Source organism: Nansenia antarctica (genome assembly GCF_963989245.1).
Source record: "Nansenia antarctica genome assembly, chromosome: 6".
Classification (NCBI taxonomy): domain Eukaryota; kingdom Metazoa; phylum Chordata; class Actinopteri; order Argentiniformes; family Microstomatidae; genus Nansenia; species Nansenia antarctica.
In genome coordinates, this window is record NC_137676.1 from 47,374,482 (window position 1) to 47,391,344 (window position 16,863).

At 42.5% G+C, this 16,863-nt stretch overlaps 2 protein-coding genes across 3 annotated transcripts; one reads left to right on the top strand and one right to left on the bottom strand.

Moving 5' to 3' along the window:
* Positions 1-1,985: 1,985 nt before the first annotated feature.
* On the top strand, positions 1,986-3,366 carry lhfpl5b (LHFPL tetraspan subfamily member 5b; the record flags this gene model as incomplete). The annotated part of the gene is made up of 3 exons (XM_080534570.1): positions 1,986-2,403; positions 3,016-3,255; positions 3,356-3,366. 3 exons carry the CDS (start codon positions 1,986-1,988, stop codon positions 3,364-3,366), a joined length of 669 nt encoding a protein of 222 aa, XP_080390696.1.
* A 575-nt stretch (positions 3,367-3,941) lies between these two features.
* srpk1a (SRSF protein kinase 1a) lies at positions 3,942-15,343 on the bottom strand (the record flags this gene model as incomplete). Of its 2 annotated transcripts, none has more annotated exons than XM_080535195.1 (16): positions 3,942-5,152; positions 5,522-5,614; positions 7,135-7,204; positions 7,418-7,525; positions 7,741-7,841; positions 8,043-8,456; positions 8,970-9,204; positions 9,358-9,383; positions 9,477-9,642; positions 9,819-9,925; positions 11,767-11,854; positions 12,031-12,118; positions 12,244-12,352; positions 12,526-12,656; positions 14,588-14,642; positions 15,313-15,343. In XM_080535195.1, the coding sequence occupies 16 exons, from the start codon at positions 15,323-15,325 to the stop codon at positions 4,968-4,970; spliced, it is 1,989 nt and encodes a 662-aa protein (XP_080391321.1). In that variant the 3' UTR covers positions 3,942-4,967. The 2 variants fall into 2 exon arrangements, with proteins under 2 accessions (XP_080391321.1, XP_080391320.1); XM_080535194.1 differs by having other exon boundaries at positions 12,526-12,728; positions 15,313-15,325.
* Between the last annotated feature and the right edge of the window lie 1,520 nt (positions 15,344-16,863).

Consider the following 16,863-nt stretch of genomic DNA (forward strand, 5'->3'; position numbering starts at 1 on the left):
TTGAAAGTTTTAAATGATTTCTGTTGATCTGTTGATCTATTGTTTGTATTCACATGTGTTTCTTTTGCTTACATTAAGATGCTTGTGACACGGCTTCTTTTCAAGCTGTCTGAAAACCGGGATCTGCTCGAGACACTCCTGAATTGCAGTGTGAGTGAATGTGTCCTGCTCTTGACAAGTCTCTCAGCCGTGAGAGATAGAGAAACCCAGCAAATAAGCTATCACTCACAGGAGTGTCCTAGGCAGGCCCTCATTATAGCAGCATTCCGTGGGAGCATTCGGCTCCCATTTGTCAGAGGCTCTTACCTGTGAGTGGTCTAGTAAGAGAACCCTCCAACCCCCTCTTCCTCCACCCTCATTCTCTACAGGTGGTACCAGGGTTCCTCTCCCTCCTGCATCCCTCCACACCCTGTGACACCCTCCTCCATTGCCTGGGCCTGCTGTCCCACCTGAGCTGCAGAGAACCACCTAGTGGAGCCCTGGGACAACAGTACAACGAGGCATCCCTCCATGCCCTGCTCTATGCCTGGCCCACCCCCCTGTGTGAGGCCCTCCGGCCCCTGACGCACCACACTGATCAGAGGGTGAAAGCTACTGCTGGGTACATGCTCTCCAGGCTGCCATTGCCCACCTCCCCCCATAAGAACCAGGCAAGGGTGTGGCACGGTAGGCTGGATGAGATATGGATGAAGTCTTTCAATGTGGCAGATGATGTTGAGTGATCCCTGTAGTGCATAATTAAATAAACAAATGGGGATTCTAACACATAAGTGAGTACTGTAATGTATGAGTATGTACAATGGGGGAAATAAGTATTTAATATATTCTATATATACAGTATATAAACTCCTGGTATTGTATTTTATATTGTTGGAAAGCCTGATTAGTCACTTTTACAACGAGGTACAACTTGTAAGGATCATGCATTCGTGGAATGAGCAACACAGCTAAACGTGTGGGTAGCGGCCCCCAAAAATTAGCAAAATCATATCTTTATGTCTGACATTCATTGGTCATAGCCTGATCATCTGCTTGCGTCCTTAGGTTGATAATTACACCTTTATCATTAGCAGGACCAGCCAATGCCATCGCCAGAAATCTCAGTGAAAACACCTGTTTAGAGAAACTCAGTCACCTTTTATATCCCTTCTCCCATCATGGACCACTGGTGTGGGAAATTGGCGTAAAGAATTGTAATAGTCTTAAGAACTGGTCTTGGATCAGCAATTATTTTCCTTTTCCCTCAATTCATCAGCCATACCATTGCTCCCAATTCTACATTCAGAGAATGTAAGACACAACTGGTCTGACGTCCAGTGGAAAAGAACAGTCAATAATATTTCAGTGGCTAGTATTGTGGAAAATAATGTGACACAGCATTTGTTCAGTTCTTTATGGTGAACTCTTTCTGACCTTTAAAATGGTCATAATAGAATACAAATGAATACAGTATTCAACAGTAGCAGTAGCATGACAGGACCTGTAGCATGACAGGATATATACTGTACATACATTTAACACATGTATCTTGTATCACAAAGGAGCATTGTCATTACCCTTCTTCACTCTTATCGTCTTACCATTAATAATTCATTCAGTCACACCTTTATTGGTCTCCAGCACCAGGACAAGGAAGGACATCCCGACGTCATCAGGTGTGAAAGGACACTGTCCGTGGTTCTGAAACACTGATCCGCTGTCCCTGACACACATCACATGAGTGACTTCAGCACGAGCTAAGGAAGCCAGAACGTTCTCAGCGCATGCAGCAGATGAGGGGCTTGATTCGAAAGTGTTGTGGATGCAAGATCATGTGAAGTAAAGCGTGACTGACTGCTACATTTAGATATAACGTTTGACAGATGTTTTTGCATTGTAAAGAAGAACTGGCAACATATCAAGAGGAGCATTGAAAAAAAGCTTTAAGACTAAAGAGTTGCTACTACCACATTTATTTTTTCACCGTACGTTCATTTCTGTTCAAGATGGACCAGCCCAAAATGCTACCAGCCCAAGAGGCAGCCAAAATCTACCATACAAATTACGTAAGAAATGCGCGAGCAGTTGGTGTCCTGTGGGCGATATTCACCATTTGTTTTGTCATCATTACCATGGTGGTGTTCATTCAGCCCTACTGGATTGGAGACAGCGTCAACACTCCCCAAGCTGGCTACTTTGGCCTTTTCCACTACTGCATTGGCAACGCGCTGACCTCCGAGTTGACCTGCAAGGGATCTGTCCTTGACTTCAGCTCCATCCCTTCTGGAGCCTTCAGGACTGCCATGTTCTTTGTAGGAACTGCAATGCTGTTGATTGTGGGCACTATGGTCTGCTTTAGTTTGTTCTTTTTCTGCAATGCAGGGAGTGTGTACAAGATTTGTGCTTGGATGCAGCTGGCGTCAGGTAAGATGGGCATTTTTTATGTAGGTGAACCAAAAAAAACTCAGAGCAATCTGGTGTCTAGCTACTTAACACTGCAGCACACACATTTACAGTATAAGACAGAAAAACACAACTCTCTACTTACTGTGTGGTCATCTTCAAACCTTTATTGTTGCGTACATCATGCTTATCACACATCGTAAAGGGCTTGTGGACAGTGATGAGACGACAGAGCACCCCAGCCTTTGGGCCATGCTATACAGAATGTTGAGGTGACAGAATGTTTATCATGCCAAGTGATACCACAACATCTGTGTTTTCAAGGTTGGCATGTGTCCAGTGAGTAAACTGTTGCTCTAGGTGACAATAACACTGTTGACGCCAAAGGATTCAGTTTCAGTCCAGTTTCTGACACCTTCAGGGGAAGATGGGTTACATGTAACATGACACAACTTTATCTAAATTGGTCATGAGACAAATCCTGTAATTGGAAAATAGGCAGGGTATTGTTGTTCTAAGTTATCTGCATGTTAAATAGTTTCTTTTAAATTCTCAGTTTGACAAATAGTTTCTTTTAAATTCTCAGTAACAAAAAAAAGCTTGGACTGTGTTTGTATCCCTCTCCCACCTCAGCTGTCCTGATGGTGATGGGCTGCATGATCTATCCTGACGGCTGGGACGCTCCCGAGGTGAAGCGCATGTGTGGCCAGCGGACAGACAAGTACAGCCTGGGGAACTGCACAGTGCGCTGGGCCTACATCCTGGCTATCATCAGCATCCTGGATGCCCTCATCCTCTCTTTCCTGTCCTTCATCCTGGGAAACCGCCAGGACAAACTGCTGCCAGACGACTTTGAGGTGGAAGGTGGGGCAGGTGAGAGGAGGGGTTTTTGGGTTAATGACCCAAGGGTTTGCAGGTTTGACGTGGTTTCAAACCAACTTTAAAAAATGTATTTCATGCCTTTTCATTTCAGAAAAAAACTGAGCCACCAGAGTAACAAGAGACCACATCTTGAAACAGAAGTATCTTTAGAGAATTCTGGCTCAAAACACTGTCCTCAAGGAAAACAAGCATCCTATGATGTAAGGATGCAGGAACCAAAGCTGGGACATGGCGACGGCGCTATGGCTATTGTTGTTACTGTTTGGGACCAAACTGGTTCGTTCAATATCCTGCTTTCATGTTGTTTTTTGCCTGCTACACCATTATTGTTATACACCATCATTATTATTGTTAATTATTGAGTTATAATACATTTTTGGTATCATAATTTTTGGTATCAATGTAATGTTTCTATACATTATAGTTGTTTAATACACATTGTTTAACATTCATTTGACATTTCTAAGTCTTGGATGTTTTCACAGAAAGAAGCTAGACAGAAACATACCATATTCATAGTATGAACTTCTGTTTTATTGTATGGTGTGTTATACTGTACAAAGTTATATTGTTCTGTAAATTGGCATCTTACATATTAAGTGTGTGACTGACCCTCCCAGTCCCAACAGATCCTAAAAGGATGATACATTTAGGACAGCACTATTTATTTTAATCTTAGGGCTCATTCTAATGAATATAGTGACATTATTGAACAACTTGACATACATACAAATGAGCTTGCACACTTCTTCCAAATGCTTTATTAAAACATTACTATCCAGCTAAATAATTTTAGCTAAGACATAGTAGGATTTGTTAAAAACTGTACATAGCTGTAATATACAGAACAAGGCAAACTCTTTGGCTGACACACACACACCATTTTTTTCTTTTGGATGGCTTTCTTGAAAATATCATGTTGAAATATTTTCAAACATGATGTCTCCTGAATGAATCCATCATGAATCCCACAAAATACATGAGAAAACCAGTCTCCCATGAGAGAATTAATGACCAAAATTCTTCAAATTAAATAAACAAACCAAATACCAGGTGATCCAGATTTTACTGTTGGTTGAATTTGAGCTGCAAGACAGTCTTGGATTTCCTGATAACAACCTAGGAAATCAAACTGACTACAATCCACAAATCTGTTCAAGTTCGTCAGTACAATGAGTGCAACTTCCTAATGCGAAGATAATACCAAAAATGCCTTACATGTGTAACAAGATAATTCTTTGCCTTAATAAACAAAGTCAATAACAAAACGACATTGGATTATTTTACGGAGATAGGGTGGCAAAAGAGGGCAGTAGAGGCTACCTTAGCCTGTTCCAGGTCTTGTATACGGGTGAAATAAAACAAGATTGTAGGAGAGTCACAAGCATTACAAAAAAGGAGTTATAATATGTGGTATATAGGCGAGTGTACAGAGCACAACATCTTCTGCCAACATGACCACAAAGCAACTCAGCCCAGTGAATTGTCAAAACACTTTATCGTTACAATGGAAGAAAAGAAAAAAAGGGGGAAAAAACTAACAAAGCAGACATACAGGAGTATTACTCAATGTTAAATGAATAACATAACAAAACAAAAACAAAACATGAACAAACAGAAATAAATAGTCATCAGATATGCTTGAACTGGAAAGTGATCTGTTGCAGTCTCTTGTAAGGGGTTGCAGTGGGTGGATGACGCCATTAGAGGGCGATCCAGGGGTGGCGAAGGCACTCAGTCGCCGTGGCCCTCTTTTCAGTGACAAGCTCCAGCATGGGGAGCAGGAAGTCAGCGAAGCACTCGGCCTCTTCGCTGGGCCACTCATACTTGTCCACCAGCACCTCCAGCAGGCCCCACGGCTTCAGCTTGGTGATGTGTTTCAGGTCTCCTATACAGACAACAGGCTCAGTCACACAGATCCATATCAAAGTAACAAACAAATATCCAACATAGCTGAGCCAAGCTGAGCTGTACCGGCTTGGTTGCACATTCAACATAGTTGATAGCACTTCTTGAAAGGACAATGTGAAATGCTCGTCAGCCCTGTAATGTATAAACCCCATAGTGACTCCAGAGGGCAATCACTTGGACCAAAGCAACATCACATTTAGATAAAGATCTAATAACATCCTGATCAACATCCTTCAAAAGCCAAACAAACAAGACATTCAAACAACACATAATAGCACTAAGACATGATTGGAGTTTACACTTAAAGGATGTCATAAAGGATGTCATATATGAAAACCTGCTTTACCTTTCTTGGTGAAAAAATCCCTGGAATATTTCCCAGCCGTTATGAGTTTGCGTGGGACATTCCCCAGCAGCTCAATGATCAATGCAATGTGGTCTGCTCAATTAGAGTCGCCCAGTAGACGAGGAAAGCGGTGGTGAGGGGAGGGCGAGACAAACAACAGATTCATCAGACAGTGTTCCAGTCACAGGCCCACCCTGGGGTGTGGACAGGGGGGGGCGGGGGAGAGGTCAGTCTGACAGCACACAGAGCAGAAGCAGTATCCTAAGGCTTATTCTCATGTTCATCCAACTGCAAAGTTGCAGTGTATATGTGGTATACATGCAATGTATGCTGGGCGTGTGCGGTCAGAGAGACCATGTCCCACCCACCCAACCGCCCGCCATCTTTCCCACTGGTTCCAGGGCAGGCCACAGACACAGAATGGCGTACCTTTCCTGGTGAAGTATTCCTGTGAGAATTTCCCACTCAGAGCATAGTGGCGGGGGATTTTACCCAGCAGCTCAATAATGAGAGCAAGGTGGTCTGTTGACGAGGCACATCACACACACACAGGGAGAGAGATGGGGAGGGGGGGGGGGAGAGAGACAGAAATACACAGAGAGAGAGAAGAGAATGGGGAAGAGGAGGAAGAGGAAAGCCAAGAGGCAGCATATTAAGACAAATGGAGGATGATGATCGAGTACACCATGAAGCACTTGAGAATATGAGAAAGCCATAGTGTATTTACTAACTGCTGGGTAATTGTGTCTATTAAACAGAGTTTTAGATGCAGGGTGAGAGGAGTTACGTTTAATATGTGGCAGTAGCAAAGGGATGGTATTAAATGAAAGACTCAGGGTTGAAGAGTTCAGACACTTCTAATGAAAAAACCCATTACCTTGCTGTGCAAGGTGTGCCAGTTAGCCTGAAGCTCAGCACATACCTACCATGCCACTGAATCAAGTTAATACAAAAACGTAAAAAAGGAAGGCAGCTATATTGTGAGCAGCAAAGCATATACGTTCCCCACAGAAGAGGGGGAAAGGAAGGAGAGGTAAAGAGTGAGTGAAGGAGGAGATTGAGGTAGGGAGATGAGATGGGGTTTGGGAAGGTACACTGTTCAATGTTGACAGAAATATGGCTCCAATTGTTAGAGGAGAAATAGACACAGGAATGCAGGTACTCGCATTACATTAGTTAGTTATACGTTAGGCAGTATCCAAAATATTTACTAACATAAATGTACAAGATGGCTAATCAAATTAATCACTGCAATGGAGCACCAGAAAGTACAGTAGTGTTGAGACTGTGAACTCTACTCTAGCACAATATTGTATCAAAGATATTGCTTAATATTGTAACACATACCGGTACATACACGGCCAACTACAAAAGGCTAAAGAGGGTTATATCTTTCATTTTGGTTGTTTATCACAAAACAGATTAAAAAGCAAATATGACATTAAAAAAATACTTTTCAAAGTAGCCAGTAGTGGATGTACCTACTTGTGTAGCTGCTGAAGCAATTTTCAATAGCATTCATGATAAATAATAATAAATAAAAAATAAATAAAAACATGCTACAGAAGAGAGAGCTACAGCCCTAGATCTAGATCAAGCAGAATGTGTGTTACCTTCATCCCTGGAGTAATCTTCTCCAGAATGGGGTTCAAACAAGTAGTCCCCTGTGGCCAGCTCAAATGCCTGCAGAGACAGGATAAACACAGACGGCTTAATCACAGGAAACAGATAATGTTTTGTGCATAGGGACCAATGTGAGGCAGATAAATTCAGCTATTACAAACATTATCCATCTAAAAAGGCTGCCCTACTCTCAGGTCATAGTTTTGTGATCCTTGTACAGATTTTCAATTAATATTATTTTAGATTTCAACATACAAGTGTGAATTTGCTCACCATGCACGCTGTGCTCCATATATCAGCTGGCGTGTTGTACCCAGAGCCTATCAGGACCTCTAGGGAGCGGTACTGCCGCGTCTGGATGTCTTCTGTAAAGTGCTTGTGCTGAGGGGAGAGACAGGTCAGGTTAATCAGACTGCTAACCCCCGTTTGTACTACAACATCTTAAACATGTAAAAATGTGTAAAAGTCATGCATAAGTGAAAATACTATGAAAGTATAGCTTACAAAACTGACAGAACACAGTGAACCTGCATGTAAAACTGTTGTCTCAAAGACATAAGCAGGAAATCCCTGCGGTCATAAGCTAAAGGACTCACCACCCAGCAGGCGTTCCCCAGGTCTGCAATCTTGACCTTGATCTTGTCTGAGTTGAGCGGTTCAAGGGGGTTGACCAGTAGGTTTCCTGCTGCTAGTTTGGCTGCCTCAGCATAGAGAGATAAAAGCAAACTCAGCAACCAAAACTCACAGATGAGGGACCTGCTTCATTTTTATATTAATATTCTAACCCTTCATGAGTCTGATCATGAAGACAAAATCATCCACTGGTTGTCTCACTTCAATAATACATACACATACAGCCATATACACATCCACCGAGGGATCATGGTTGTTGACTGACCGTTCCTCAGGCTTTCCTGCTCTCCATACTGGCAATCAGGCCTCTCCTCTGTGGTCTCCTCCTGACTCCTGTCCTGTTCCTCCTCCTGTAGCTCTCCCTCCTCCCGTCCAGTAGAGGGCCCTGTCTCAGTCTCCGTCAGCCCACTGGTCAGAGCTTCACTCTCCAGGGCCCCAGGCTCCTCAGGCTCAGGAGACACCAGACCGTTGCATACAGGATGGAGGGACTCCTTGTCATGGAGCTCCTGAGTGGAGTGTTCGTCTGTTGGCTCGGCATTGCCATTGTGTTGATCTTCCTCTGTCCACAGAAGAAGAAGAAGCCTTTCTTCTTCTTCTCCCTCCAGGTGGAGACCGTTACAGTTCACCTCTGTCACCACCTCCGGTCCCATTCGCGCCACCTCAGCATTTGCACTGCACCCTGGGAAAACCAGACATGGACACATTAATCTTTTGGGGCAGCTGTGGAACAGGAGGTAGAGCTGCCGTCTAATGATCGCAAGGTTGGCAGATTGGCGGTTCAAGCCCCGAAGTGTCCTTGGGCAAGACACTGAACCCCAAATTGCTCCCAGCGAGCGGGCCGGCGCCTTGCATGGTAGCTTGCCGCCCTTGTGTGTGAATGAGAGGCCGTTGTAATGCGCTTTGGATAAAGGCGCTATATAAGTGGAGTCCATTTACCATATCTTGGAATTTATGGTTAATGCGATCGGAATGATGGTGCTACTTCTATCGGCTACTATGTATTATTGTTATAATTCTCCACCCCTTTTCCTGAAGTGCCCACTTGGGCACTACCCCTCATGGACTCTGGTATAAGCAATGGCTCTTACACCAATCCTATGCTTTTCATTTTGTGTAAGGGAGTGCACAAGTACACGTTTCAGATAAAGGGAGAATTGAGACACAGGGTTTATCTCTAACATCTAAACCTCACCAGCTGTTTCCTTGTTTCCCATCTCCTGTAAGGACACCTGTCTCAAGGGTGCACATGATCGCTCCTTTGGAGACCCTGGAGATGCTGGGTCCTCTTCCTCATCGTCATCGTCCTCGCGTGTCTCTGGTGCCTTTTCCATTTCCTCCAGGTCCAGGATACACTTGTCCAGCAGCTCGGCCTGCCGCTTCTGCTTCTTCTTTAGCTTCTTTTTCTTGTTCTTGGACATTTTTTGTGCCTGAGGAGGAACAGACAGGCACAACACACAATTGTAGGATTTGTTAACAATGGTGGTTCAACCATAACTATTAGAGGTTTGTGGACTACCACTACAACTTTGGATTGATGACATCTTAAGCAAAGGCAATAAATGAAGATGGGGGGGACTCACTGTTTTTGGAGCTGGCGCTGTGCTCACTGAAGAGAGAATAGAGCAAAGAGATCAAAATGCAACGTTAATTTCTGCTGTTTGTAAAGGTAGGTGTGTATATCAGGTAGAACTGGCAGTACCTGCTGATCCTGAGGGAGGGGGAGCGCCAGCTTTCTGCCACTCTGTGGCCTCTGCTGCCAGCCTCCTCACGTAGGGCTCATTCACTGTCAACAGGATGTTCTCTGGCTTGATATCTGTGTGGATGATCTGACATTTCGTGTGCAGGTAATCCAGGCCTTGGAGAACCTGAATAATAGTTACAAATACACACACCTATGAGTGACATTTCACTATAACTCATTAAAATATATATATTTATTACACCAAAATCTGACTATTCATTAAGACCAACAGATGGATTAGCAGAACAGTATACTTTAGTTTGAAAGGCCATGGTATGAGGACGTGTGTCGACAAGTTACCTGTCGAATGATGCTCTTGACACATGGCAGAGGCAACCCCTGATAGTTGGACTTGATGATCCACTTTAGTAGGTGATAGCCCAGGACTTCAAACACCATACACACATCTCAGGAAAACAGCAGTCAAGGAGCAATAAACTGGAATAGAAGTTCGGCCTCGCTGACAACTCAGTAAAGGACCTTGTTCATGTGTCACTCCAAATTCCATTCCACTGTGTCAAATTGAGCCAGACATTTTCCTGTGCTTCTCTGAGACCTACCTTGGAGCTCACCAGAAAGGTTCTCAAAAGCCCCTTTCACACATACAAGCCTTCCCAGTAGATTCTATGAAATTTCCCGTGTCTGCGTATGTCTGAATGCGACTGACCAGGGAAATCAGCCCGGGCAATTACCCTGGTCGAGACCATGTATAATTCCATGGAAAGTCCCAGGTTGCGGTAAGTGTGATGCCTGAAGATTGCCTGGTCAGTCTCCTTTCACAGTTGTCCTGCATCACGCAGTCAGAAGGTCAGAGCGCATAAGAACTGCCCCAGACTCCGAATATCGCTACTACTAAATATAATTCCACAACTGGACACTACTTCATTTCCAATCATAGTGGAGGTATGATATGGCAGATATATATATACAGTACGGTATATATATATATGGTATATGGCCTTTCTACCAAAGAACCGTGGTGCCATGAAGCAAATGTCAAAACAATTTACATATAGAAAATCAATGTTTACATACATGAACGTATGGTGAAACCGTAAGCCTATAATATACAAATACATAGCAATATGTCTACACATCACATCAGCCAAAGTAGTCAATAATATAATTCTACATTGATTGATCATTGTATGACAGCAAACCTCATCCCATGCAGAAAATATAACAGGTTTCCGAAGTTTGCGACCATCCACCACGATGAAACCCCCGTCTTCCCCCGGCGAGTGACCGACCCTCCCGGGCAGCCTGCTTACACGCTGCGGCTCCATGGTTCTTTGGTGGAAAGCCATTTTTAACGAACTCCCAGCGAAGTCAAAACACGAAAATCTGCTCTCACTACCTTTTCCAGTTGAACGTAAACTAAACTATTTCAATGCTGCATTGTTTGCGAAGTTACAAGATCCTTACATCCCGCCATGTTTCAAAGGATGCAAAGTTCTAATGTACTGGAGACACGACAAGCGTGTGAGACTATACCATATATATCTGCCATATATCATACCTCCGTTTTATATCTATTCATCATCATATTTTTCTATATAAAACAGAGGTATGATATGTGGCAGATATGGTATATGGCAGTCTCTGCGTGATTTAAGACCCGGGTCGTAGCCATATGTGTGAAAGGGAGAAACCAGGCAATTGCCAGCTAATTCGGTCATGTGTGAACGGTGAAAATGCCCGGCTGACACGGGTCGGGATTCCATGCCATTTACAGGGAACTGTGTGAAAGGGGCTTAAGAAATGCTGCATTGCTGGAAGTAGTGTCCCAATATCAGAGGCAAGTATGCTATAGGACTGGGGAAACTAAATGTACTTAGGGGAGGATCATCTTTCAACTCCCCATGGTGTCAGGGCAGCTGGAACAGTAGAGGTCTCGTTCAGTGTCATGTCTTCCTAACTAGGTGCAGAGAGTAAGAGGTTAAATGATTATTGGGGTCTGTTTAGGATAATTGATGTTCCATTCAGCCTGCTTCATAACCTGTTGTTTACTTTCAAGAAAGAAGGTTTCCAGCTACAAATCTCTGAATTGAATAGGTTAAATGCTTTGCTCTAGGAAAAACCACATTCAAAATTAATCATAATAATGCATCTATTATTATACTCGAGTCATAGAAATATAATGAATGGAATGGATGTATCCAATGAACATTCTGAACCTACTGAGCAAGGACATTTCAAATAAGTTTCATAGAATGCTTTTGATGATCAATGATCATCTGGAGGATACGAGTTCCATTGACACCAGAGATCTTGAAGTCATCTAACAGCTGGACCACCATCTCCCTATTTGGGTCATCAGGATCTGTGTTTCTTACCTACACACAAATCAAGGTAAGAAATCAGATCAGAATATAATACTTAAATATAATATATAATAAATATAATACTTAAAAATAAAAAAATAAAAAATAAAATCAAAGGGACATTTTATAAATCAGACAGATGGATTAATAGCAAAATATGGACAGACACTCCCTTAACAGCTACTCACAGATCTCAGCAGCTTGATCTCATCCACGGCCGTCTCTGTATAGTGCTCAGCACTCTTCACCACCTTCATGGCCACAAACCGCTTCACCCTGCAAACACAGTCAGACAGTCTAGCTGATACAGGATTTACAGTACACAGAAAACTAAACACATCCATCTATGCAGGTCTAATATCTCAGGCCTTTACAGAGCTACAGATGAGAACAGTTCTTACTGGATGTCCCAAGCCAGCCACACAGTGGAGAAGTGTCCCCAGCCCAGCTTCCGGATCACATGGTATTTCCCATTGAAGAGGTCTCCAATTTTCACGTGGTGATAGCCACCTGGAGACACAGAGCGAGATTATGTGACAATAGAAGGGCAAGATCATCAAGAGTTGACTGAAGAACACTAGATCTTCTCCTCCCATGCATTTTGAGTAGGAAGTGAGTGGAGGACAAAGGACAGGACGCAAGGAATCACATTTCTAGCAATTGAGAAAGGGTCATAAGCTAACCCTTGGTGTAGTCGTTGGGGTCCTCCTGCTCCTCATCATCAGAGCCCAGGATCTCCTCATCAGGCTCCTGGGGCGAGGCCTCTGGCTGGGGCTGCTGCTGCTGGGCTGCTCCTCTAGGATGAGCTGCCTGCCTGGAGGACAAACACACCACAGATCCATGAATGGTCACAGGCCTCCTCATCAGGACTACTGTTGAAATGCCTCTGAAAAAGTATACATGAACATTATCTAACACATTAGTAGCAATCGAATTGAGAACTATTGTTTTCTACTAGCCACCTCTTTCACAGAAGAATAACTTTTTCCATGGTTGATGTTTATGGACGTTTTTCCATGGATGATGACACTTGCATGACATTTATGGTAAATTCTGCATTTGTGGGAAACTCAGAGATACGAGTTCTAGAGAAATCACTAGAATGACACTCCAAGCCGGAGTTCAAAGTGGGAAACTCAGACCAGTGTGATGATACTAGAGTTTATGAGTTGTGACATATCCACTGTAACCTTTCACCTTCTTGTCAGAAAATAGACGCCGATTTAGACAGTAAATGTCAACAGTATTCATCCTTCTGTAAAACGTTTACATAATCAGTATGTGTAATGTATGTTTGTAAACATTCATTACGGATTGCAAACATAATTTCATTGGTTGAAGAGTTGTCCCTTCTCCAAAATCACTCGAATGCATTCATGTCGTTGTTATGACTTCACCAACTGGTAGCTATGAGTTTCCAAGAACCAAACGAACATACCATTACACTGATATTTGATACAGATCTTTTGCCCTTTAAATTCAAGATGGTATGGCAGCTTTCTTGCTCTTTTATAAATAAAGTTAATAACATAAAATGACATCTGCGTAGAGCCATTGTTTGTTTTGTTTTTATATAAGAATTTGAATTACTGTTCAGGTCATCAAGATAAAAATAGATATGTCAAGGAATATCTTCAAGGGCAGGCCATTTTCACCAAGATGTCATGCTATAGTGGTCCAAGATATGGGCTTCATCATACTCCTGTTTTATATATAGCACAGAGGCATTATATAACATTCAAGAGGCATGGGTAGACTGTTAGTTAAACCTCAACAATCAATTCTACAACAGTAGAAACACTGATCACATGGAGCAACAAACAACTTCCCCCGTTTACTCCCATTCTAACTCCAAGTTGAGGGGTCACAGCTGCTTTAGACTTAAAAAGCTAACAGGTAATCACTGGGGTCATTCGTTAATATGGGAGATATATAAAATATATATATATATTATAATAATAATGCAAGTGTCAAAATAGTAAACCATCTCTTTAATGTTGATGAGTATGTTTGACAAAGGCCTATCTATACCATTCATGAGATCAGTACACAGCCATTAGGCCTACTACGGTATATTTGTCTATATCCGCCTTGAACACGAGTCACTCCTTCACACTGACTAGCCTACTGGCCACTTGTATTTTTTTATCAGAATATCATCACAATTAGAATAGCAATACACCAGATGACTATACGTTTTCATAGAAACTCCTACACGACATTATACAGTGCATCACAAAACAACACAACACATTTCTTGGCACTTCAATTCCAAAATAATGTCTGAAGCAAATCATTGTCTGTCACAGCAGGTGAAGCTTGTCCATTAGAGAAGGCCATTGCAGCTCGGGGCCAAAACGTGTTTGCCTTTCCACACATGGAATAAATATATCATGGATTGCGGAGGAGAAAAAAAACAGCAACAACAATAGCGAATGTCGAAAACAGCCAATGTTAGTCTTGATTCTCGATCTAACAAACGTTAGGTGTTATTATATCACGATCTCGTGGTATATCAAGACAAATATAATGCTGACCACTTAAAACACAGCTTTACCCTCAAGCAACAACACAAACGAGTGCATCCAACCAACGTCTAGACCAGTCGCAGACGAGACTGTCAGGCTCATTCAAACCCAAATGTCCATTACATGTCAACGAGATGTAGGCTAATAATATAAGCATTGAGGGCTAATTGCAATAGAAACACCCCGTGTAGTGCTGCTGAATTGAATTATTACTCACTTCTTGCTGGACTTCTTCGCTTTCGCCCTCTTCTTCCTCGCTTGGAGTGCCAGAACTGTTGTTAAATGCAGAGAGCACATTATGAAAGATCTAGCTCGCTAGATAGTGATCTACTAGCATGCTTAGTATTGTGTCTAGTATAATAAAGCATGACCACCATGCTTTATCTGCTATCTAACATTTCATTTGTAAGATGGCTGAGTTAGCTAGTGTGGGGTGGTGTTGTTAGGAAGCAGGTCATTTAATAAAAATGTATTTTGTTTGCTAGGCTAACAGTAGAACTCGTATCTAATGGTGCAACCTTCGTCTACCAGACCAAAACCAGCACATGCAAGTCAGTGACAAATGAAATTAATGCAGAATTTCCTGGCTACGTGTTCTCAATACTATGTCAAGGATGTCACATGAAAAATGATTTGGTACTAGTAAGCAATTACATATTTCACTAACATTCAAAAATGTTGCAAAGGCATTGGCTAGAAGATCAAGCTAGCTTAGCTAGCAGGCTAGTTTTTTTTTTTTTTTTTTTTACAGTGCTTGAGTGACGTTTCGCTGCTTAGCTAGCTTGAAGAGACATGCAATTCCACAACACATTTTATATACTGGTGATTGCCTTGAGAGAGAACTTCAAATTCGAAACTACATCGAATCCAATTCTTTAAAATAGCTTATGTCTATGCAAAACTGCGTTTTAATCATCAATGATTTGTCTTTGAGAAGATTACCTTTTCTCTCCATGTTGACCGGGTATGTAGTTCGCAGCTAGCTGGATTGAATGGTCCACGCATGCGTGTTAAATGACACCTTCCAGCACACCACACACTGTACCAAAGACTGTACCACACTGCACCATAGACCGAACTTGCCCTAGACAGCCAGAGTGGAGTCAATATACATACAGGTGCATCTAAAAATATATATATATACCGTGGAAAAGTTCATTATTTTCCGTAATTTAATTTAAAAAGTGAAACTTTTATATATTCTAGATTCATTACACATGAAGTGAAATATTTCAAGCCTTTTTAGTTTTAATGTTGATGACTATATACAACTCGTGAAAATCAAAAATCCAGTATCCCAAAATATAATAATAACATAAGACCAATAAAAGGATTTATAAAACAGAAATGTTGACCTTCTGAAAAGTATGTTAATGTATGCACTCAATACTTGGTCTGGGCTCCTTTTGCATGAATTACTGCATCATTGCGACGTGGTATGGAGGCAATCAGCCTGTGGCACTGCTGAGGTGTTAGGGAAGCCCAGGTTGCTTTGATAGCGGCCTTCAGCTTGTCTGCATATCCATGGAAAGTTCATTGGAAGGGAGAAGTGTGGTAGGAAAAGGTGCACAAGCAACAGGGATGACCGCAGCCTTGCGAGGATTGTCAAGCAAGGCCAATTCAAGAACTTGGGGGAGCTTCACGAGGAGTGGACTGAGGCTGGAGTCAGTGCATCAAGAGCCACCACGCACAGACGTATCCAGGGCGTCAAGTGTTGCATTCCTAGTGTTAAGCCACTCCTGAACCAGAGACAACATCAGAAGTGTCTTACCTGGGCTAAGGAGAAAAATAACTGGACCGTTAGTCAGTTGTCCAAAGTCCTCTTTTCAGATGAAAGTAAATGTTGCATTTCATTTGGAAATCAAGGTCCCAGAGTCTGGAGGAAGACTTGAGAGGCACAGAATCCAAGTTGCTTTAAGTCCAGTGTGATGTTTCCACAGTGAGTGATGATTTGGGGTGCCATGTCATCTGCTGGTGTTGGTCCACTGTGTTTTATCAAGGCCAGAGTCAACTAGGACATTTTAGAGTACTTCATGCTTCCGTTTGCTCACAAGCTTTATGGAGATGCTGATTTCATTTTCCAGCAGGACATGGCACCTGCCCACAGTGCCAAAACGACTAGTAACTGGTTTAATTACCGTGGTAGTACTGTGCTTGATTGGCCAGCCAACTTGCCTGACCTGAAGCCCACAGAGAATCTATGGGGTATTGTCAAGGGGAAGATGAGAGACACCAGACCCAACAATGCAGACGAGCTGAAGGCTGCCATCAAAGCAACCTGGGCTTCCATAACACCTCAGCAGTGCCACAGGCTGATTACCTCCATGCCACACCACATTGATGCAGTCATTTGTGCAAAAAAGAGCCCAGACCAAGTATTGAGTGCATAAATTATCATACTTTTTAGAAGGTCGACATTTCTGTATTATAAATCCTTTTTTTGATTGGTCTTATTCTTATTCTAATATTTTGAGATACTGGATTTTTGATTTT